Genomic DNA, 24,231 nt, shown 5'->3' with positions numbered 1-24,231 from the left:
TTCTCAGGTAAGACTGGCAGCTAGGAAAGGAAGGAAGGGCGTGGCTTAAGAACACCAAGGTTCCGCTGATGCAGTCTACTTGCCTTCCATAGCCATTGGGGAACGTGAGGATGTAGTGCTCACCATACTCCAGACACGAGACACAGCCTGTGGAGGGAAGGACAGCCTGTTAGGGCAGTGGCCGGCTACCCGTTGATGGGTGTGGAGCTCCAGTCACTTTAGGGGATGCAGTATATACCCACCTACTCCGCCTCCAAATGCATATGTTCACATGTAATTGTGACACCAGCCTCATTTTCAGGGAACATTTTTCCTTGAGTGTCTAGTACATGCTAGAATCCACACTTACCCTGACCTATGTTGTGTACCCCAATTGACATCCCAAGGAATTTTGATTTAGTCCAGATATGAGCATTGAATTGTATCTTCTTGTTAAAACACTCAGCATAAAAGGCTGAAACTGAAAAGAAAGTGTCTTCTTAGTCACTGTTCCAAACTCACTGCTCCACAGAAAATCCTCACAGAAAAGCGCCTCAAATCATGTTAGGTGAGTATGCTTTTACCCTCTTCCCAAAGTCAGTACCGAGAGCGATGGGCAGGAGGCCATGGCACTGCAGCAGGTTTAAAATATAAAGGGCCACCCATACCGTTCCCAAGGGGCTCAAGAGCCCCTCCCCTCAACCCCCCCCCCATATCTCTACTCTTCCTTGTTTCTTGAGACAAGGTCTACATATAGCCCTGGTTGTCTTGGCACTCCCTATGTAAATGGTACTGGTCTCAAACTCCCCCTGCCTTTGCCTCCCCAGTGCTGAGACTAAAGGTGCACACCACTACTGCCTGGCTCAGTATTTCCACTCTTAATTACACTGAACAAAAATGTTGAGGATATGTATCTCCCCACCATGTCTGCAATACACTGTGCAAAGACTGCAAACCAATGGTCTCCAAGTTGCCATGGGTAAGGTGGCTAAGTGTTAGTGCCCAACCCATTCACTCTATGCCGTCAGTGATGCTGAGTCCCTGTGATTAGTTTCCAGTTCAGGTAACAGAAGCACAGCACTCAAGTGACAAGTCACTTCCCCTGGCTGCCACACACTGACTGACAGTTTGAGACTGAGGGTTGCAGAAAACCTGTAACTTACTGGGCGGATGATGGGAAACTTGCTCAGCCACAAATGTTACACTGTTCTTAGACACCCAGGGAACCGGCCCTTCTGAAACGAGCTCCTGGAAGCAATTGCAACATCAATTTAAAAACTGTTTGACTAAGCAGGACGATGCAGAATCTAGTAAGCAGCATCCCTGTTCTCTCCTGGACACACACATTTCCATTACAGCACTTAACTGCTGCCAGTTAGGGATTTGTAGTTTCCCTGACTACACTAGAGTTCTTGAAGGCTTCATGTACCTAATGTGAGAGAGGCTATAAAGCCAGGCCTGGCACAGCTATCTTTGTATGCCCCAAACATCGTGCTTCTGTTTTCAGTAAGGACTGCATATTAATATGTTTCTTGGAAATAAGATACAGGGAGTCGCATTTTCCGCAAGATTATTATGGGTCAGGCACTATGGACTGGAGACTTCTCCATTTTTGTGCCTAGAGGCTACATGGTCTATCTAGATCCTTTGTTGTTGGTCTCTATCTGCAAAACAACTCTTAAATAGAGCCCCAGACCAAGGAGATGTTCAACAGGTAAAGACACTTGCCACTGGAACCTGATCCATCCCTTATACTCATGTAAAAGTGGAGAGGACCCACCAAGTTGTCTGCTGCCCCCCACATCTGCCACACACCAATAAATAAATAAACATGAATATCAGAGCTCTAGTCAGTCTTTCCTAGCTGCCTGTCCTCTTATACAACCCCGTCCTGAGCATCCAAGTACACCAAACTCCATCAGACTCCTCTAGCAAGTGCCATCCTCAAGTATCACTCGGAAAGAAAGCTCCATTCACACGCCCCAGAGTCTCAGTTCATCCTTCCTTTGCTGCTGCTGCTGCTGCTGCTGCTGCTGCTGCTGCTGCTGCTGCTGCTGCTGCTGCTGCTGCATGGGTACACGGACACATCTCTGTCTCCTTCCTGAGCCTCACCGCTTCACCCGTCTACTCCACCTCCCAAACTCAGCTGGCAACAGCAGCTTCTTTCTAGAATAAAACCTCTAAGCATTCTGGATCCAAATTTAGTTTTTATAAAAATCATTACAATGATCTCTTCTCAAAGCAAAACTGAGACCCCAATAAGCCACAAATGTACCATTATGTTGAACAAGGCTGTTACAGTCTGACTTATTGCCCATCCCAAGTCAAACAGCTTCTCTTTCACCTTCCCACCGCTTACAGAAAACGCTCACCAACAATATTCTCTACACAGTGAACGTCTGAGAGATTACTGCCTTCATCTTTATTGGACCTTGATAAACTGTTAACGCTGGGCCACCCAGAGGGCTCAACTGGTTAAGTTGTCTGCTGCCAAGTCTGAGGACCCGAGGCAGCTCCCATGACCAGCACAGAAGTGCCTCCTAAGTGCGGTCCTCTGACCACACGTTTGGGGCACATACTCATCCACAGCCACAGAGATAAACACACACACAACACACATGGGGGGGGGTACTCACTGCATTCTCTTCAGTATCATTCGGCAACGTCCAGTGGCACTGAAAGATCTCACCCAAAATAGGATTGTACGGCTTTTTGGCCACTGATCCTCTCCTTCCTGCATGGAAGGCCGAGAGGTACCATTTCACAACCTGAACCATCCGATCCCTGGGGTCCTTCTGATCACTAATGCTGGAAGAGACAAGGACAAACGTGACGGTGCACTTTTTGGCAGGATGCACACTGAGCCACACAGACCATATTGTGGATACCAATTAGATACCAATTCAAGTTGACACCAGGCACAATATATATAACTAACGCGCTCACCTCACTGTTTGGTTAGAAGACTCTAGCAGGTGTTTATATCCATTTAGCTAACTGTCACCCAATCAGAACACAGTATTGCCCTCATCCCCAGCACCCTCTGCACACTACACGCCCTCCTGAGGCAAACGCTGTAGCTAGTTTCTGGGCCACATCTTTGTTTGTTTGTTCCAGAACTTCATGTAAGTCATGTGCTGCTTCACTCAGAGAGACTTTCTACATCCCAAACTGCCAACCAATGATCTAATCACTGCTTGGTTTCCAGAGAGGTTTAGTCTGTGGCCACACTGGCTTTCAGTTGGATTCTGTCTGGTTATTCTGAGTATGAGATCATAGGTGGTTTTTGCTACCACACCTGGCTAGTTTAATTCTTTTATGGCCAAAAACCATTATAATAATTATTTTTAATTTGTTCAGATATTCTCTGGGCTGGTTTTCTTTTTACATTTTATTATTTTATATTTTATTAACTGGTGGTTTGCTTGCATGTATGTGCACCACATGCATGCCCGGTGCCAGTGGAGGCCAAAAGTGGGTGTTGGATCCACGGGAACCAGAGCTAAGGATGACTAAGCTACAGATGTCTGGGTACCAAACCTGGAAGAGCAGCCAGTGTTCTCAACCACAGAGATCTCTCCAGCCCTTACTGATTTCTTAGGATAGCTCTCCAGTCAACTCTGGAAGGACCGACGACTTTCTTCTCCTTTGGTTATTCTTGTTTAGTTTGGTAAGGGATGGGTGCTAACCATCATGTGAGGGTTTCACACAGGCTAGGGGATCACCTGACTACTGAGCTACACTCCAGGCCTGCTGCATGTATCTTGAGGCTGTATGTGTGAGTATATATGCACACATATATACAAAATGAAAGAATGAATTTATCAAGAAAAATATGTATAATATATATGTATTTCTTCTTGATAAATTCATTCTTTTATCATTATAAATTGTCGCTGGTTATATTTCTTATTTGTTTGTTCTGAGACAGGGTCTCATTCTTTAGCCCAGGTTGGCTTGGTGCTTACTGTGTATGCTGGTTGGTCTCTAACTCACAGCAGTGCTCTTGCCTCTGCCTCTCAAATGCTGGGGCTACAGGACATTTATCTTCTCTGTTCCTTTGACACTAAAGTAGTTACAGCAACTGTGCTGTGCTCAGTGCTTTACACGGTATGGTGGCTTGGGTAAGAATGCCCCAACGGGCCCATCTGCTTGGAAGCCCAGTCCCTCGTCGACAGCTGTTGGGAAGAATTAGGACGCATCCTTGCTGGAGGAGGTGTGTCACAGGGGTGGGCTTGGAGCTTTCAAAAGCCCACAGTAGGCCCAGTCTCTACCTGTGTCTGTCTCTCTGTCTCTGTCTCTCTCTCTGCCCACAGATTAGGATGTAAAGCTCTTAGCTACTCCTCCATCAACGATGGCTGCCTGCCATGATGATAATAATGGAATAACCCTCTGAAACTGCAGGCAAGCATCCACTTCATGAGTTGCCTTGGCCATGGTGTCTCTTCACCACAACAGAACAGAGACTAAGACATACGGTAACACCCCCCCCCCTTTGAGGTGTTTTTGTGTGTGGTGTATACAGACAAGTATGCAGACATATGAACCTAGGAAGGAGTAGTCTTACAGGCCAGAGGAGGATGTCGGGTGTCCTTCTCTACTACTCTCTGCCTAATCCTTGAGATAAAGTCCTAAGCAGAACTGGATATAGGCTAGCAGCCAGCAAGCCCTGAGGACAACTCCCTTCTCCGTCCCCACTGCACCAGGGCTAAGGTACAGGTGAGTGTGCCCTGTTCTTGAACCAGGGCCTTATGGGTACGCAAGTACTCTTCCTCACTAATCAGTGTCCTCAGCCCTTGGAGTGTGGAAGTGTTATTATAATTTTTATTGTTTGCAATACTAGAGACCAAGAAAGCCAGGAAGGGTCCTATACTTGTTGGGTACACACGCTACCACTGAGCAACATCTTCAATCCTAGTCTTTTAGTTTTAAGCAAGCAGAATTCAAATGGCACAGTGATACGTGTTGCTTTTTAGTTTTTTTAATCTAGTTCAACAACTGCTGTCTTCTCTGACAGAGGATGTGTCCTACCTACATTTGGAGGTCACTAACACCAACCAGTCAACTGGGATTGTCTTCTACCTGTCTCCTTTGTCCTTGACTCATTATTTACTCTTTCTTCCTTTTCTGGAGTTAATCATGCATTTCTAGTATTCCATTTTATCTGATTTATTCATGTTTTAGTTGTACTCTTAAATTCTAAAGTGGTTCCTCTGAGGCAAACAAACTTTAATTCCCATAAATAAAAGCTACTGTCATGATCACCTGATACACTGACAGCAATACCAATGTATCCCATCTGTCAGTTATGTCTTAGATTTATCACTACCATAGATTTTTAACATCTCTGCACTTTAGGAACTGGTTCCACAGCTCTCTTACAGGCCACTCTGGCTCCTCCCCTTCTGTGGTTAGCTAGTTTGTCCCTCTACACGAAACCTCAGTGATGTGCACGTGGCTTTGGGAAGCTTTAGTTCTCCCAAAGGATGTAGTCAGAAAGCATGGACTTCCATATTTCCTGCCAACAGCGTTTGCCTGCTGCTAGTGAAGAGTGACGAGCCCTGCCAACCTCTCTCTGGTGTGGTTTCTTTGCCTGTGCACGCAGCTCAGACCACAGGCTTTACGTTACAGCTCATGATTCAGTCTGCAACTGGACTTTCAAACTTTTCCTTTCTTCAGGTTGGACTGTTCCTTTCTACCTGCCAAGTGATAGGTGCGTTAGGAAGGTTTGGTGAGCAAGAATAAGGGGATTTCAGGTGAGTTCACAGCCTTGCCCTTTGAAATGCTAGTTGCCTGCCTATATTTATAGACAGACTTTAAACGAGTTCCGTAGATGACAGACTTGATGTCCTACTAATCCCTCTGCCACATAACCTAAGCAGCGTGTCCTCAGAAGATTCAACTATCCAAACCCTTGAGAGGACACGGAGGGTCCAGCTGTGCTACCTGCACAAAAAGCTACGGAGCAGCACCATCTTTAAAGATTAAACCCACTATGCGCAGTCAGTTACCTCACGAACAGGTCGGGATGTGCGAAAAAGTCTGCATACATTTCTAACAGAGATCTTCTCTCGAGAATAAATGTTGGAAGAACTACCTGTAAAACAGATGTTTGACTCCTGAGACCCAGATTCCACACTTCTGGAAGCCCTCATCCGTCCCATTCACACCCACCACAGGCCCCAGCTACAGAACCAGATCAGAATGCCACTGCCTGCCAAGCAGGTGCGGAACTTAGAGGGGCTCTGAAACGCTTCCATGTTCCTCTGTGCAAACCTCTGCTGTCCCTATGACACTAGCACTTATATCTTAGATGAAATATGACAAATTGAACACAAAACATAAGTACTCTGGGGTCCAGTTTAGGGAATTTGCTCTGTTTGGGGAACCAGGAAGAAGGCAGCTAAGAACCAATTTATCAAGTTGCTTCTTAGAGGACAGTAAGGCTGTAGTAGAGATGACACGGAAAATAAGACATGAAGGAGTTGGAGGGAAACAACAGACCCCTCCCCTAGAAGGAAACACAAAGCCAGAGTGTGACAAGTACTAGCCTAGATTAGTATGGATCCTATCAGACTCCAAAGTTTTCATATTAAATAGATACATTCATGCTGGAGGGCATGAATCTAAAGGTGGTGAGGTTGGCGAGGATTTCTCACTGCAAATCAATCTCAGTTCTTTTTTTTTTTTTTTTTCTTTTTTCTTTTTTTCGGGGCTGGGGACCGAACCCAGGACCTTGCGCTTCCTAGGCAAGCGCTCTACCACTGAGCCAAATCCCCAACCCCTCAATCTCAGTTCTTAATCCATATAGCCCACCCACTGTCACCTCTGGGAACCACCTTTCACTCACCCACAGACATGCTCAATTGCTCACCTCACACTGCACACTACACAGGAGACAAGCGAAGCCCACGCAGATCCCTGGTCATTTGTGACCACTCACCCACCCACTCAGCCCACGCGTGCGGCAGAGGGAGCGCAGCGCTGGTTCTCCTTACCTTTGTGAGGTCCATGCCGAGCCTGACCTGTGATAAGAGGTGCATGATAACGCTCTTGTGCTCCTCCACTGACCCCGCCTCCCCATCTTCATCTCTGTCGTCATGGGAGTCAAAAAGATCTGCAACGGAGACGCTCATCTTAGACAGGCTCAGGATTGGCTGGGGGTGCCCTGTCAGTGGTGCATACACTTCTACGGAAACAGAGTTCTCAGAGGGTCCTCACCAGCATCACTTGTGCCATTGGACATGGAGGAATTCAGTGACTCTGTGGTGTCTGGGCGTTTTAAGCTATTTCCAGAGCTGCTGTGTGTCAGGACTGAGGCAGATCCAGAAGAACTGAATTAAAAAAAAGAACAACAACGATAAACAGTGAAACAGGTCAGCTTTTGTAGCAAAAGAGAGCAACATGGAAGGCAGGTGTCGATGCAGTTACTGGAAATCAGTCAGTCCACCGAGAGACGGCAGAAACACCCAACTCCTACAAGCAGCTGCCCACATGCACCCCACCCCGAACCTGCACTGAGTACAGAGTGAGCTCAGCCGGCTGAGGGCGGTGGTGGAGGCCGGCCGGTCTCTGCCTCTGCACCCGAATCTGAAACCCGAGTTTACTTCCTCATTTCTCTGTGCACATGGAGACTGGCCAGTGACTGGCAACTTCTTCAAAATGGCAACAGTCCAAGCTGGGGGCCTCGGATCACACCTATGACCTCCAGCAGGAGAACTGCTTTAAGTTTGAGGCCAGCCTAAGTTACAAGAGTGTGACTCTGCAAAAATCAAATTAGCAATGTATTCCACTGTACGTCTTGGGTTCCTGTCTTTATTTTCTGAGATCCTGAGCAAAGTCCACAGAGGATTAATACTTTTTCTCAATATTTAAAAAGTAAAATTGAAATAACAACATTTTAAAGTATAATACTTTTACAAACACATTTATGGCAATTTACAGGCATAAAACTGTCTTTAAGAGCAGGTTATGGTAAAAAGATGACTTTATAAACAGGTTTAAGAAGGTCTAAAATGAGCCTCCTCTAAAAATCATCACTATCTACCAGAAGAGTCCACATGTAAATCCAATAAGCAAAGGGCATGCTGGCACAGGCCTTTAGTCCCTAAACTTGGGAGGCAGAGGCAGGCATTCTCTGTGAGTTTCAGGCCATTGAGTGTACACTGAGAATGAATCCCTGGCCAGCTAGGGCTATAGAATAAGACCTTGTCTCAAAAATTTCTCATAATAGAGATGGAATACCAAGTTGTTTTACAAATCTGTGAACAATGTACATTATCGCCTCTGGTGAAATATGTTACTCTGTTGTCGTTTTGTGATCTTTAAGAGCCTTGGCTACATCACAGCAGAAATGATCAGCAGGTGCTCAGCACTCCTGGCCTCCTACCAAGGCCATCCACCAAAGCCTCCCCCAATGGCCGGCTCTACTCAGCAGACGGTCCCAACCACTGCTTCTATAGATCACCCAGAGCACACAGTCCGGGCTTCACCCCATTGTTAAACACCTAAGTATGAGAGACAAGTGAACAATGACATGTACAGGACACTTTTACCACCTAAAAATCTTCTGGCCTCTGATGAAATTAATATATTAAAAATTAAGATTAGAGTATGCATGTATCCTACATTAAATATAGTTGCCTAGGTAACCTTATTTCGATCTATTTTGCAAAAATCCTTAGGTAATTGGTTTCCTGCTTTTTTGCTTATTTAGTGTTAATATACATCATAAGGGAATATCAAGCATATCTGACTCGTTTTAAGATAGAATGAATTAAAGACCCAGGTAAGAAATTAAATTATTTTTACATAAAAGAACTGTATGAGAATTCTTGTCACAATATTTGGTTTTGGCATAACATCAAAATAGAATCAATCTTTTAAGCCAACTCAACTTTATACCAAATTTATATCAGATTTATACTAAATTAATCTTTAAACCCCAACTGCTATAAAACATGAGTTTTATTTTGATAAAATTCCAAAGGCTTGTGGTGCCTTTTCTCTTTACTAATGGTTGCAGAAGACTAGCTATGACACGTTGGCACTTAGTGTCAAGGTGGAAACAGAAGCACGGGATCAATTCCAGATCTTCCACAGCTCACCTCATTCAGAGCAAAGAACGGGGTCACAAACATTTGCTTCCATCCAAGCTCATAAGGAAACTAGTACAATGATGGAGCACTCACATGAAGCACGATCATTCTGAGAACACAGATGCAGAGAGCAGTGAAGGCCTGATGGCCCATGGCTGCAACGCAGAGGGGTTTTCTGAATCAGGCACCTCTAGCACGCCCAGAACCACTCTCTTCTGATGTACAGACATGGAACCACACTGGCCAATTATATGGTCTATGTGTTCCCAAGGAGTGGGTAACAATAAGGAAAGGGTGCAGGCTCTGGAACACCCTTCCATTCAAGATATAGAGAAATACACAAGGAGAAGAACTTGACCTGAGTTAGAAAACTTCAGGCAGCAGCCAGTGACAGGTGTCACAACTCAAAGCCCAGATGACAGGCAACGGGGAACATGAATACCCTATTCAATCGGGGCCAGGCTTTGAGACAATGTGCAATGCTAGCCTGCATACCAGTTTGAGAGTATTTAAAGCCACATCACAAACAAACAAAGCGAAGAACCTAGGTTGGCCCAAAGTACCCATACTCTTCATGAGTTTCAGACCCAAGCTGAGGATATCCAAGGAGACCATAACACAGAGAGAGGGAGGAGAGGAGCTCAGGATGTCAGACTGACACAGGGCTTACATTTGTGTCATTTCAAATGGGAGATTCGTGCACTGTGTATTAGGGGGCAGGAAATAGAGAATAGAGAGGGAACCAAAAAGAGGAAAGAGGGCAGGGCCTAAACTGTACGGATGGTTCTGTAGACACGCCTGTGACCGAGTTAATCACGAATATGTCAAGAATAAACTTAAACTAGACCAGAAACCTTGGGTGACATTGTGAAGAGTTTATCATGGATGACTAACGTTCCCTTTAGAGGACTTTGGCAAAAAGATGGGTAAATCTATTGATTGACAAAAGACATTTAATCCTCTTACACTTAGAGTGATAGCTAAAGTTGGGCTGGTGGGGTGGCTTAGTGTCTGCAAACCTGATGATTTGAGTTCAATCCTAGGACATGCACAGTGAAAACAGAAAATTGACTCCTGAAAGTTGTTCTCTGATTCCCACAGCTAACTGTGGTACAGCCCCCCAGACACAAAATGTAGTAAGAATTTTAAAAGAAAATAGCTAGTCTTTAAGAGAATCTTTAAATTCTGTTTAAATATAAAACAGCTGAACCTTTAAAGAAGAAAATCAAGTTTTTACTTTGGAATTCTTTTCTAAATGGTTGTTGCTAAACCTGTCATGCAAGCACTAATTAAGGCGCACCACTTTTTTGTTTGATTTTGTTGAGTGATCTCTTTCTCCATCCCTAGGCAAAGATGAGTATGTTAGATTTTTAAAAATTTATAATTTTTTGGGAAAGTAATGACTTCTCAATAGTTTATGACACAACATGCAACACTAAGCACTATTACTTTGTCCATTTGTGGTGTCCCCAGCCCTTGGGCCTTGCCACATAGCCTGTACACTGTACTAGTTTAGCTAGTGCCCAAAACCCTTGTCCCACCCCCACTATCCTCACACTCCCAGACGTAGCTCTGGAGAGCACAGCGTGTACAGCAGCCCAAGCAGGTCTAATCATTTGTCCCATTCACATGAATTCTTACCAACACTGAACTGGTACCATCATCCTCCATCCAAAATCAACACTGAGTGTCTGAAAACTGACCAACTAGTTCCCCATACATTGTATGAAATTACCCAACCAAACTGAACCAAACTTCCACTCAATAGGGGCAGCCTGGAATCTCACACCAGATACATAGCTGAGGAAAGAAGTCCACATGTCCAGGTTTCAACACAAAACATAAACAATACAAAAGGCCAAATGGTATATATCCCCTAGATCTACCAGTCCTACAGAAGAAATGCTCTCCAATGAGAATTACCTAGGCGAACCCTAAGGCACAGAACTTAAAAGAATAATCATGGGCTTCATCAAAGAATTCAAGGAGTTTAATGAAGATACAAATAGCTCAATGAACTTCAGGAGAATAGCAACAAAGTGATGCCTAAGGAAACACAAACATTGGGAGAAGGAAATAAGACTCGATGTACTGAAGAGAGAGCCCAGGTAAAAATAAAGATGGAGTCGAAAACCCCAACGACCCGATGAGAAAACTCAGGGGAAAGCCATACAATAGAATGGAGCAAGGGTGAGACAGACTGGCAGGAACTGGAGATGAACTAGAGCAATCAGGGCACGCGGACAAAGAATATGAAAAGTTGAACATAAGAGCATGTAGGGACTGTGAGATGAGATTCGTCTAGAGAGACAGCTCACAGGTCAAGCCTGGAGTAGCCAAGAGCTGTCTGACTGGACTTACCACCCACTCAATTGTGAATTCACTTCTGATGCTGTATACCTAGACAACTCCCTGGCCAGCAGGGCCAGGGAGCCGAGGAGAGCCTACCCCTGCTGCTTTCCCAAACCACCATACTGTCTGACTGCATTCTAAACGCATATCCTTATAAATAAAGGGAAGGGCAGCTCCCACTCACATCACAAAGTGTCACTTTGTAGTAGACAGACAGCCGTACAGAAGCAAGAGACCTTGGGGTTCCCCCCTTGGGGCTGGGGCAGAAAGATTTTTAAGAGTCAGAGAACCAGGATGTGTGTTGCAAAATTGTCTTATCTCAATAGCATGGCTACCTAATAAGCCTTAACAGTGATGATAACACCAGTTGACATGCCAATGTGGATGGAGGAAATCCAACGGGGACTCCTCTAGATGAAGAGACATAAGTAATTAATAATTACCAAGAGAAGGAGTTCAACTCTTCTCCAAGGAGACCCCCCCAGTGCTTATCCAACACCATGACCAGCCTTACGTACAGAGCAACAAATGAACTCAGTAGGCTGTACTTACATATTTACTCATATATATATAATTATATATGTGTGAAACTATTAAAAAAAAGGTCATGAATTTGAGAAAGGGAAAATGTAAAAACAGTAAACATGAAAAGAATTAAAGGAGGAGAGGGATTAGCAGAGACAGAGCAAAAGAAAGAGAAGAGCCCACCATGTAAAGCCAACTCCTTCCGTTCATCTGGCTCCTGCCCCTCCTCCTGACTCTCTCTCCGGTGCTCATTTATACCACATGTAAGTTACTTTTCCTCAACCTCAAAAGCTGAATTTCCTGCACTGACACGAATCAGGAGCCAACAGTGGGTCTCCTGTGAGTCAGTACAGCAGATGAATGCTAGTTCTTATTTCGTGTGCATTCTTAAAAACAACAAACTACGTCTCACACACAATCCTCCCCTTTCCTTTCCTTTCCTTTCCTTTCCTTTCCTTTCCTCGCCTCTCCTCTCCTTTCCTTTCCTTCCTTTCCTTCCTTTCTTTCCCTCCTCCTCCTTTCTCTTGCCTCCTCCTCCTCCTTTTCTTTTTGGTTTTCCAGGACAGGACTTCTCTGTGTAGCCGTGGCTGTCTGAGAACTCTGTAGGCCAGGCTGAACTCAGAGGTCCGCCTGCCTCTGTCACCTGAGTGCGGGGATTAGAGACGTGTGCCAGCCACCACTACTTGGCACTACATACAGTGCTTACTCAAAGAAAGAAAGAACTTTCAGTCCCTAAGGCTTGGCTGACAGACAGCTTACAGTTCACATATAATCTGTCCCAGGTTTATTTTACCACACAAAACAAAACCTAAGTTCCAACAATTGCACCAACTTCCAAGAGCAGGAAACATGTCCAGCAAGAACAAAGCTGAGCATCTCTGAGAAGCACGGGTGAAGTGAATGCCTCATCTGAGCGCAGGTCTGACTTACATTGTTCTCATGTGAATATTCACAGTGACTCATCCATACTGAACTTATTATTATCCCCATTTTACCAATGGGGAAACTGAGAATTGCACAGGAAAAGAAAGTTGGCCAAGGTCATCCAACAAAACTGATTCAGAATTCAATGTATCTGAGGTTCTAGAATTCAGACACCTGAGCCATAGCAACCTGCCTGTGCGGAGGCCAATAAGCCTTTTACCCATCAGCTAACGTGTAAGTGTGGCTGAAAGCCTTCTCTGTACAAGGCTACATACCTAGCTTTCATTCAGTGCAGTAAAACACTTCAGACGTTTTCCAGTGAGGAAAACCTATCAGCGGGATCTGTCAAACCTTCTTGCTCAGTATCTCCCATCCAGCACTTCCCTCCATCCCCAGGGACCACCCCGGGGAAGGTCACCTGAGCTGCTTAGCTGAATACCATATGTTGTCTCCTCTTTCTACCTATGGGTTAACCTTTCCTTGATACTACACGATCTTGGGCATCTAAAATGCAGACATGGCCAGCATTCCTGGGAAGATGTTCACAATTCCTAAAAGCTTAACAAATGAAACAGCATGTCTTGCACGCCAGTCACATTGCATACATAAATAAAGCCCTCTGCCCTCCATGCCTTGGGGTGGGGATAGGAGCGCAAAAGATTTTTTGTAACAACTGAAGTCTAACTAAAATTGACAGCTATCAATAACTGAACATAGTAGTATAGTAGTAGGAATTTTCTACAATAGAAAAATGCCTAGCAATGCAAAGGAAATGAGCCTGTGACGCATCAATTCAAGGTTAGCATGAGGGAGCCTCACAGTGCAGTGCTGTGTAAAAGGAAGCAGTGTTTGCTGTGTGACCAAGAAACACAACATTCTTGTCCTTTTCGTTGTTACTGCTTCCTGCCGCACCCCAGGGCTGGGTTTAATGCATGCCAGGCAAGCACTTACCCACTGAGCTACACCTCGGTCCTGTTACTTTCTTAAAGAAGAAAAAAAAATTATCTAGTGACAGAAAAGAGGCGAGTGGTTGCTTGTGGATGAGAAGACATGTGCTGGGAGAAAGGACAAAGGGACACAAGAGAACTCTGAAATGGCTGTGCTCCTGAGGCTGTGTTGATGGTTTGAAGTAAACAAATGTGCATGCAACTGTATCGACTGTGCCTTTGCAAAAAAACAAGAAACCCAAGAGAAACATGATGAGCAGACCAATGCCATGCACAAAGCAGGGTTTCTCATTACTGCTTCTTAAAATGAAGGGGAACATCTGGAACAGACTTTTACTTGTAATTCCCAGCCTTCTCCATCCTGACTCTGACACTGGAAAACTCTCTCTCTATTGGTGGTTTTTGTTTGTTTGCTTTTTGTCTTTGCTTGTATTGTATTAGTCCTTATTCATAACAATTCATATGGGCAGTGGGTATAACTAAGTAGTTAAGTAAATGCTTCTCACCCACAAGGCCAAGAGCTCAATTTCCAACACTAGACAGCAACAATGAACCCCAAACAAAACAGAACTGAAGTGTGAACAGTAAAAAGTGTGCTCACTTCTGCTTATATAACTGTTTTAATCCAGCATCCATCCCCCACTAGGTACTTAGTAGTTTATGTTTTCTCCCAGTGTTTAAGTATAAACAAGAAAAATGTGTTTTCCCCTATCTCCACAAAAGGTAGTTAGTAAACTAAATGCAGCTCCTGCCTGACTTCCCACGTAGGTGCACTGTGGAGTCTGTAGGCCTGCAACACTGTGGAGGTCTCACCATTCATTAGCTGTTACTTTTGTTTGTTTGAGACAGGGTTTCATTACATCGTCCTAGCTACCCTGGAACTTGCTGCACAGAGCAGCCTGCCTCGAATTCGGACAGATTGGCCTGCGTCTGCCTCCTGGGTGCTGAGGTTAAAGGTATGCAGAGCGGCCACACTCCAGGCTCCTTTGAAAAGGTGCAGAGAATCCGACCGAGTAGGCATGGTTGTTGCTGTTCATAGTCATATTACTGTCGTTCTTCAGATCCCTCATGCTCACATCCCCTCCAGAACACAGCAGGTCACCAGGGATGCCTGTTCTTTCAGTGCTTCACAGTATTGCTAATGCAGTAACTCAGACGTGGGCCGGTTCGTCCGCGTCATGTCATGATCTGACTTGCAGAGCCTGTCCATGGATGCTTCCAATTCCATCATACAAACTGAAGACACTCTGGGCAATGGTGAGCACAGGGCTAACAGGTAAGGAAGCAGTGCTGCCAACTGTTCCCAGGATTGCGTGTCAGTTTGCTACAAACAGGCTCTCCCTCTGAGGAGAAGCCACTCCACCTCCACATCTTTTTTAACAGGGTTCAGTTTGTCCTTTCCTCTTCTTGTCCCCAATTCTGTTCTCTAACTTAACCTCATCACACCTTAGAATAACATTCTCTCTCTTCTCTTGGAACCCTCCCCTAGCTCAACATCTGCATGTGTCCCACGGTTTCCTGTACATGACCACAATGTATGCCATGGTGCGAACATTTAAGTGGAAGCTTATGTATTCTACATGTATCCATGATCCTCCTGAGCAGAAGAGGGCATTGGATTCCCTGGAACTGAAGTTACAGGCAGATGTAAGCTGCCATGTGGGTGCTAGGAATTGAACCTGGATCCTCTGGAGTCAGTGCTCTTAACCCCCGAGCTCTCTTTCCAACTCTGTTCCTAAATTCTAATGCTGAAACTTGAGTTGCCAATGTGGCAGTACTAAGAGGTATAGCCTTTGAGTGACAATCAAGTCAGGAGATAACAACTCTGCTATACAGAATTAGAGGCTCTAGAGATCTGCTTTGTTTTCCACCACAAGAGAACATTACCAGATGGTGTCACCTGTGAAACAGAAAGCAGGTCTCCTACCACAAGCAAATAAATCTGTCAGCACCCAGATTTTGGGCTGCACTATGAGAAATAAAATCCTATTATTTATAAGCTTCCAGTCTATAATCAATCAAAAAGGCTAAGACACCATACCATGCATCATGTGTGTGTGTGTGTGTGTGTGTGTGTGTGTGTAGTTTATTTCCCCCAACAAACTGAGTTATTTTCTATCATTCCTCCACCCAATAAAATTCCAGCTTCAGTTGTCAAATACCCTCATTCCTATCCAAACATATACAACGTGACTCTTTCCAGATAGCAGTGCCACTAGAGGAATATACAGGGCTAATCTAACATTACCATAGCAGATGCTATTCATTCAGTTTATAGTATTAACTCGGGAGTACAAGTCAAAAATGTCACAGAACTGATTTTGCTCAATGAGCCTTTAGGAGGCAAGTGTGTCACTGACAGCAGTCTGCAGACCACATCTTTTAAAATCTGAATGCATACATCATCCACATACTTACTCTATCAAGCGCTTTGGGGATGAGCCACTTTGATGGAATTCATCAGCATCATAGAACTCATCTTCACTGCTAGAGTAAGAGAACTCTGGGACTGTATTTGGAGACAAGTTGACATGGCTGGGAGGAGTTAGACTGCTGCTAGGTGGTGAATTCCCACTGCCTAGGAGTCAAAAGTTTTCAATTAGGGAAAACAGTGTAATTAGGGAGATGGGCCCACAACAGACCTTTCTAAAGTCAAGACTGAGTTTGGTCAACTGATAAAATTCTCACCCTATTTTTTAACCAACAGTTAAATCAGACAATGAGAATAAGAAGGCCAATTGTGCTACAGAATGGGACACGGCCTTTTTAATCTCTATTCATTTTACGGCAGTGAACAGATTCCAGGGATTCAGACATACGAAAAAAATGTCCTCCCACTGAGTGATCTCCGCTGAGCAATAGCACTCACAGCCGGGACACAGCCTTTTAAGCAAATGGGAATAAACTCTGTATCTCCACTCTGTAATTTAAGATGAACTTGTGTTCCGTAGTGAAAGGGAGGCAGTTGTTCTGCTTGCACACGTGCTGCTGTTTGGCATCCTACAACTGACACCAGCCCCAGTGGGAGCCATGGCTCTTTATACCACACACTTAGATACCAACAGCAGTGGAGATGCAAGACTGCACGACTGTGAGATACTGCCTGGACAGCATGCACAGTCAGTCTTCAAGCCACTGGTCATAGAAAACGGAAAATGTTTCCACAAGGTCCTGGGTACACAGCACCCAAGTCCTTCCTAAAGTCAGGTGCATATGGGTCAGAGCAGAGATAAAACAGAGCTACTAAAGGAAGCATGCAGGAAAGGAAGACCACAAGAGCATCTTCTAACAACGGAATCTAACTAAAGAAGGCAGAACTAATGGACAGCCAGAGGAAAGACTACCATCTGGTCTCTGCACATCTGCTATGCTGTCCAGTAATGAGTGAGAACAAACAAACGTCAGGGAAGGGAGACTCGCTTACTTAAGACTGTCTGATGGCTGTCATGTGGATCTATCACAGATGCCCGGTGGACACTGAGGTTCAGTTACTGCTATTGCTACCAATCAAAAGGCAAGGAACCCAGGCATGATGGTGCATGCCTTTGCTCCTAGCACTTGGAAGGCAGAGGTGGACATCTCTGTGAAGTCAAGGCCAGTCTACACAGCTAGTTATGGGCCACCCACAACTACAGAGAGAAACCCAATCAAAAACAACAGCTAATAAGAAAAACAAAGACAGCGGTAACAGAAGCAATGAAGATCTACCTCTAGACCTTTAGCCTGTTCTTGCATCTTGGTTAAGTCAATAAAATAAACCAACCAGCTCTCCTATGTACCAGGTTCACAGATCCCTTTTAGGCAAAATGGCTTGTTCCCTAAAGTAAAGCTTACTGTAAAAATTCCAAAGGCAACTTGCTTTGCCAAATAACTAAATTCTCTCTGTTCCTCAAAAGCAAAAAAAAGAAAGGACCTAAGAAACTGGTGGAACAGGAAAAACAGACCATGAATCACAACAATTAACAGGCAAATTGTGTTTGTGACCACACAGTGGAAAACAGAAGAAAATGGGTGCGAATGTAAACTACAAGCCCAACGACTAAGACTTCATGTGACTTATTGTTAAGGAATGTTTCTATGCTAGAGAAGGAAAAAAGGGTGGAGAACATAGGGAAGTTAGAATGAAAACAAGACAGAAATCATTAACGTAGTTTTTTAATGTCCTTAAACCTATCTCTAAAATGTTAAGATACTTTATAGTACCTTCATCAGAAATGATTCTCAGAAGATAACCCTCACCCTCTGAAAATAATTTATATTAAAACTGGTTGACACAGAAATGTTCCTCACATTTTCATTTAATAACCAGTTTTACGTATTCCAAGAGGAGAAATTTTGGCCACTTTACAACTTGAACATAATTACATCATATAAAACAAATGAATAAACAAAGCTCACAGGCTATTCTCTTCCTTCTGTAGCCCTGTGGCCTGTAATTTAGTCTATGGATCAAGCTAGCCGCAGACATGCAGCAGTTCCTGCTCCAGCTTCCCGAGGCTGGCATGACAGGGACGCCAGAATTCACGAAACACAAAAGCCAAAAACCCTTAAACTCATTACTAAAATTACTTATTAGCATTTCCCAAGTAAAAGAACTACTGCTGACTCCTAGTTTTGATTCAAGTTTGAAAGGCATTCATGCTGTTAAATATGAAAAAGCCCAACTATAATTTACTCACTGCCCCAAGATTTAAGATGGGCTAAGGTCACATGATAATTTTTCACTGTTACATAGAAAAAGTCCCACCAAGGAAGTGTCTCTATACTGACAAGAAACATCAGGGTCACACCTGCTCACCAGGACCTATGTAGTCTTTAAACTTCCTTTACACTTCTTTTAACAAAGTCAAAGTTGTAAATTCATTTCCTTGAGTCTGGTTCTACAGTTAACAGGATGCAAATTTAATTAATTTCAAAAGAAAAAAATCTAGTATCTAACATGGGTGTAGCCCTGTATATCAGAGAAAGGGTAAAGAAGACTATAAATAAAATGTAAATTAAAGTGTCAAATTTAATACTACAAAATTGACAAAAAGGAGACTGATAAATGTTTCCTAAAAAAGTACACGGGTCAAAGGTGAATCAGTGACTCATTGCCCTACTAAGAAAATACTGCAATCACCTACCTGTCAGTGGGCAAACTGCTAACAACCACCCAGGTGAATACAAGACCAACGCTGTGGACCTAGCTGGGTAAGCAGGGGAGTTCTAGTCGTCTTTGCTGTGAGAGCCAGCCACAGAAGCCTACTGAGGTCAGGACAGAGTGACAGTGCAGGTGGACACACGTGCATGTCAACAGGGAGCATCGCCCAGCTTTCCCGCTCCCAGTCTTTGCAATCCTACACTGTCGGACTCCTTGTCCGTGAGACTGTGTCAGTCTCAAGTGAGCAACTTACTTTCTAAAAAAGATTCAACCAGAAGCCCAAGTAGAGGGTACACAAACAAAGCCCTATATTAAAAAATTAAACTATAATTACTAATATTCTTGGCTCGATTACAAAATACCCACTTTAAGGAGGAACTACAATTAAAAACTAAGCTATTGCCAGTGTCAACCGCTATTACGGTTCCTTATCCTTCTCCCTACTGGGAGCCAAACACAAGTCTCACAGGTTAATGGAAAGTCGTAAGAAGGAAAGGGTACCCAGGTCTGTACCTGTACTATTTGGTGTTGGAGTCTGATGATGTCCCAAGGTAGCTAACACAGGTCCAACAGGCAGGGAGGACGGACGCTGCTCTGACTTACACAACTGAGCGGGTTCTGGATTTGAACATGTGCAATAAGTTAGAAGAGCAGTTCCACACTCAACAACCTCAACAGTTTGGAATCTAAACTCCTCAGTATGAACTTTTCTACAGTGATTCCAATCCACGTTTCTCCTTATGACCTTCCGCTTCTCCAGAGTCCTGACACTCACTCTCAGCATCGGCTGAGCCAGCCAGGGCAGCCAGTGCCCAGCACAGCAGTGCTGCTGAAACTCAAACCATGTAAGGTCAGAAACCGAGTCCACTTCCCCTCATTAATGCTAAGGAAAGGAAAGCTCATTTTCTGAAGGAGTAAAAATTCATAAAAGACTTCATTGGTATCTTTATGAAGGACTTCACTTTATACAGCATAATCTCTGGCTTTACTGTCATTTGAGAACACAGAGACATATGGTGCAACTAACAGATTTTTGAGAAAAGACATCACTCAGCTCAGGTCAGCCTCAACTCTTGAGGATCCTCCTACCTCAGCCTCCCACATGCCGAGATCACAGGTATGAGCTGATATGCCTGGCTTTTGTTAATTTTATTTCCTTTAAATTGTATTAACTATTCTCCTCTCAACTAGTAGGAAGGCATCTTATACCTCATATAGATTCCCTTTCTCTTTGTCCACTATGGCAAAATATATTGTTCAGAATTATAGAGTACTCCACATTTACACATTACTGAGTTACACTCGACTAGGTCAGCAGTATCAATTGTTCCTGGTGTGTATGCATTCTGAGTCACAGAATCCTGCCCTGCCAGTACACCTGCACCTTCACTGCTATGCTGCCTACCACCTCTGAAAAACGAAACTCCACCCTCTACATCAAAAACATTACTCCCCAAGACACATTCTTCTTCTTCCAGCTCACTTTCAGCTATATTATTTTCAAAATATATAGAAACTCTAGGATTATTGTGTTTGGTATCTATTACTCTGTGGAACACGGTCTGAATACTGTACCTGGAGGTAAGACAGTCTGGGAAGGCATTGTGCTGATCACAGGCTCCAAGGGACTAGGCTGGTATATTGCATCTACAGGATTAATAGTACTCTGAGATAAGAAACACAGCAGAGTTATTTTTAATTAGATGTTCTTTCATGCTGACCCACCCAAACAAATAAATTGCCACATTTCTAACAGCAAAATCCATAGGATAGCATTTAGGTAAGTTGGTCAAAATGCAAAGGGGAAATTTATTTTTTTATACAGAGGCGTAAGAGTTTCTCTCAATAGAGCATAGAAAGGAAGAAAACAATGATTCAGTCACTGTCCAGAGGAAGCTAAATGAAAAACCTGCAAGGCAAGAGAGCCAAACAACAACCTCAGCTCAACTCAGCACTCCCAGCTCTTACCTCACCACAGCACGTTACTGACAGCAGCGGTCACCAGATGATGGTCTGCATCGTTTCAACCTCATCTCCTGCCCCAGCACTGTGCAGCACAGCACCACACATCACGTCTAATTATGGCACCTGGCTATACACTCTACCATGTGCTTGCCTTGGATTGGGTATGTGAAGAAGTCTTGGTTGAGGACATTTTGGGGGTGGGTGCTTAAAACATGTAATAGCAATGTTAGGGCAAGAACAAAAATGTAGATTTCTCTGATACCAAATAAAGAAATTATTCTGACAGCATGATGTACCTTAAACCAAAATGCCACAGCGACTCACATTGTTCTTTAAAGGGCAGTCTGGATGAATTTATAATGATCAATTAACTGGAATGATTGATTTTGAGACCGGGTGTTGATCTGTGGCCTAGGCTGGCCTGGGACTCGTATTTTTCTGCCTTAGCTCCCTCTTCATGCTGTGAATATAGAGGTTTGCTAGTGTGCATGGCCTAAAAGAGGTCTTGGCTACTCAATGATCCCCAAATGTATCCACAAAACCTTAAAAACACTTAGAAACATAAACTGAGACCATGGTAAAGGCATTTCTTTTTTTTTTAGTATTGTCATTTGCTGTCTAAATTATTTTCAGGATATCAAAAGTCTTCCCTATTTTAAAAAGCGATTCAATCTGACTTTCTTATTAAATATTTGATTCTAGTTACCATAGATATTAACTGAAACCAAAGGACAATTACAAATACCATCATGAAAACGCTTAATAAGCAAGTATCTAGTAAGTGAGTTAGGGAATGTACTGACACAGAGACCTAAGCCTCTCGGGACCTCAGTGCCCCCCAAACCCTGTGGATAGAAACAAGAGCCTGGATGCTAAAGCCACTGTTGCAGGGGTTCTCAACCTGTGGGTCATGACCTCTGGGGAGATGGCTATCTCCAAAAAATAGTTACATTACAATTCGTGATAATAGCAAAATTACAGTTATGATATAGCAACAAAAAGTAAGTTTATGGTTGGGGTCACCACAGCACAAGGGACTATATATTAAAAGGTTGCAGCACTAGGAAGGCTGAGAACCACTGCACTAACGGCTTTGTGATTATTACTTTATGATTCTATGTTCAAATCTGGAGTAAGTCCTAGTAACTTAGGAAGCCCTGACAAGCCTTGCAGCTGCTCTGAGAATGAACTGGTCCCTGGGGTGGCACAAAGGCAGGAGCACAAAGGACTGGGCTACAGCTGAGTGGCGGAGTACTCTCCTAGCATGCATAAGGCCCAGGCTTGCCCCCTGACTGTAACCGAAACTTAAACAAAGGAAAAGTTCCTTCACTAATACTCTGATTCACGTGGATGAAAATGGATTCTCTTTCCCATTGAAGAGTGTAAGAAATAGTTTTAAGATCAGGAACTGAAATTCAACTTTTTAGATGAACTCTTTCTTCCAGGTGAAATATTGTAATATTAGGCTTGTCAAATGAACAAATTTTACAAAAGCCTTTAAACTACTTTGCATTACAAAAAAATCATAGAAATTTAGTCTAATCCATTGGCACTGTCTTATAATCCCAGCTACTTGGACAATGAAGGCAGGTGAATCCCAAGCTCAAGGCCTATAAGAGCTCACAGAATGAGTTCAAGCACGACTTAAGCGAGGTCCTGTTCTAAAATAAAAAGTAGAAACAATTGCTGGGGAGCACAGCCCGGTGGTAGAGAGCTTATCTACATATGTAAAGCCCTAGGTTCAATCCCCAGTACCACAAAAATAAAAATAAATTGGATTTCTAAAAAGTAGGAGAAGTCGGTGTTTCGGACTGAGCTCCTTACGCTAGGCCTCAGGTGGAGCGAGCGAGGCTCAGGGCCACCCAAGCAAACCCAAATGACAAGGAGACAGGCAGAGGCTGAGCCAGGCCACTTCCTCCTCTTCAGAGAAATTCAAGTCTGCCTGAGTCTGCTTTGATCCAGATTAAAAGAACACAAACTCGAGGTTGTGTCTGTGTTGTCTGTGTCCACGTCATCCTACAAAACTCACTATGTTTGACACTGTCCAGTAGAGCGCATCCTTCTTAAACGAAGCAGAGGCTCCAAAGTCCACGACTCACAGACGAACTAATTAGTTTGTTGTACTTTTGTCTGTTTGACAGCCTACAGATTAAAAGTATACACCTTTTCTTGTTTTGATGGAATAAGAGTTGCCTATGTTTATCATAAGATACTTGTCAATTTCAGCTTTAAAAAAAGCCATTCTACAACTTCCTTCTAAAAGGATGTTTATACAAGTAATCCTCAACTGTAATCTGTTGGGACATTAATGAATCCATGCCAAAACAATGTGTAAATAAAATATGCAAAATGTGCATAGCTACTGAATGTGTCTGTTGTACCTTACAACTCACAGAAGTAAAACCCTCAGGTTTGCATACATGACAGTGCTAAGACTGGAGTGGTTGAATAACTTGTCTAGAACTCAGGCGGGATTACTGCACAAGTCCCAGCATTCTAGCTCTCAGCCTGTATCACCAGGTCCAGTCTTCTAAAACTTTTATGCAAAAGGACTACAATTTCAGAGCAAATGTTTCAAACTAGTTTTCTACAAGTTTAAATTTTTGAACCTTCCTAATATTCTTAAATTGCAAAAGATCAAATGTGTGTGGACTGCTTTATAAAACCCTGCATCTTTTTATAAACATGAATTAGCCTTTGAGGGAAAAGGGATTCAACCCAAAACTTGTTTTGCATAAGTGTATTCTTTGGGAACTAGAACACACCCTCCTGCCCCACAAGGCTACCTCAGAAAGAGAGATCACCCTCCAGTACATTTGTACTCTGTACTGTAGTGGATCATACTTCCAGGGTTGACACTTTGAATAGAGGAAGAAAAATCCCAATATATTTAATCTGTATTTCAAAGATGATCCATTTTTCTTCTGTCTAAAAGAAGATTTTTTAATTTATTTTTTAAAATTTTATGTATATTAGTGTTTTACTTGCATGCATGAGGGAGTTGAACCCTGCAATAGGAGATAAAGACATTTGTAAGCTGCCATGTGGGTGCTGTGAATTGAACCTGGATCCTATGAAAAACAGTTAGTGCTTCTGACCATCTCTCCAGCCCCTAAAAATTTTTTTCTTAAAACTCATACATAATAAACTCGTTTCCTATTTCAAACTAGATGCAAAGTCAAACAGCTCACTCGTCCCCTGGCACGATAAGGTTGTCACAGTTCTAGTGTGTCATCTCTGGACCTTAGACAGGCTGACACTGAGTTTCAGGATAAAAGAGGCTGCTTACTGTTTGAAG

General features: G+C 43.5%; 1 protein-coding gene across 5 annotated transcripts in view; it reads right to left on the bottom strand.

Moving 5' to 3' along the window:
- The window catches only part of Osbpl9 (oxysterol binding protein like 9), a 139,340-nt gene that overhangs the window by 3,994 nt on the left and 111,115 nt on the right, over positions 1-24,231 (bottom strand). For all 5 annotated transcript variants that reach the window (XM_032900421.1, XM_032900430.1, XM_032900439.1 and 2 more), the window contains 10 exons: positions 20,544-20,634; positions 19,482-19,586; positions 16,244-16,403; positions 7,201-7,313; positions 6,978-7,096; positions 5,991-6,076; positions 2,616-2,787; positions 1,143-1,227; positions 350-460; positions 84-147 (listed from right to left, as the gene is read on the bottom strand). In XM_032900421.1, coding sequence (XP_032756312.1) covers positions 84-147; positions 350-460; positions 1,143-1,227; positions 2,616-2,787; positions 5,991-6,076; positions 6,978-7,096; positions 7,201-7,313; positions 16,244-16,403; positions 19,482-19,586; positions 20,544-20,634 — 1,106 coding nt within the window. The remainder of the gene's footprint in view (positions 1-83; positions 148-349; positions 461-1,142; positions 1,228-2,615; positions 2,788-5,990; positions 6,077-6,977; positions 7,097-7,200; positions 7,314-16,243; positions 16,404-19,481; positions 19,587-20,543; positions 20,635-24,231) is intronic.

This window comes from Rattus rattus, chromosome 1, assembly GCF_011064425.1.
Source record: "Rattus rattus isolate New Zealand chromosome 1, Rrattus_CSIRO_v1, whole genome shotgun sequence".
Taxonomy (NCBI): Eukaryota; Metazoa; Chordata; class Mammalia; order Rodentia; family Muridae; genus Rattus; species Rattus rattus.
This window is presented reverse-complemented; position numbering and strand designations above follow the sequence as displayed.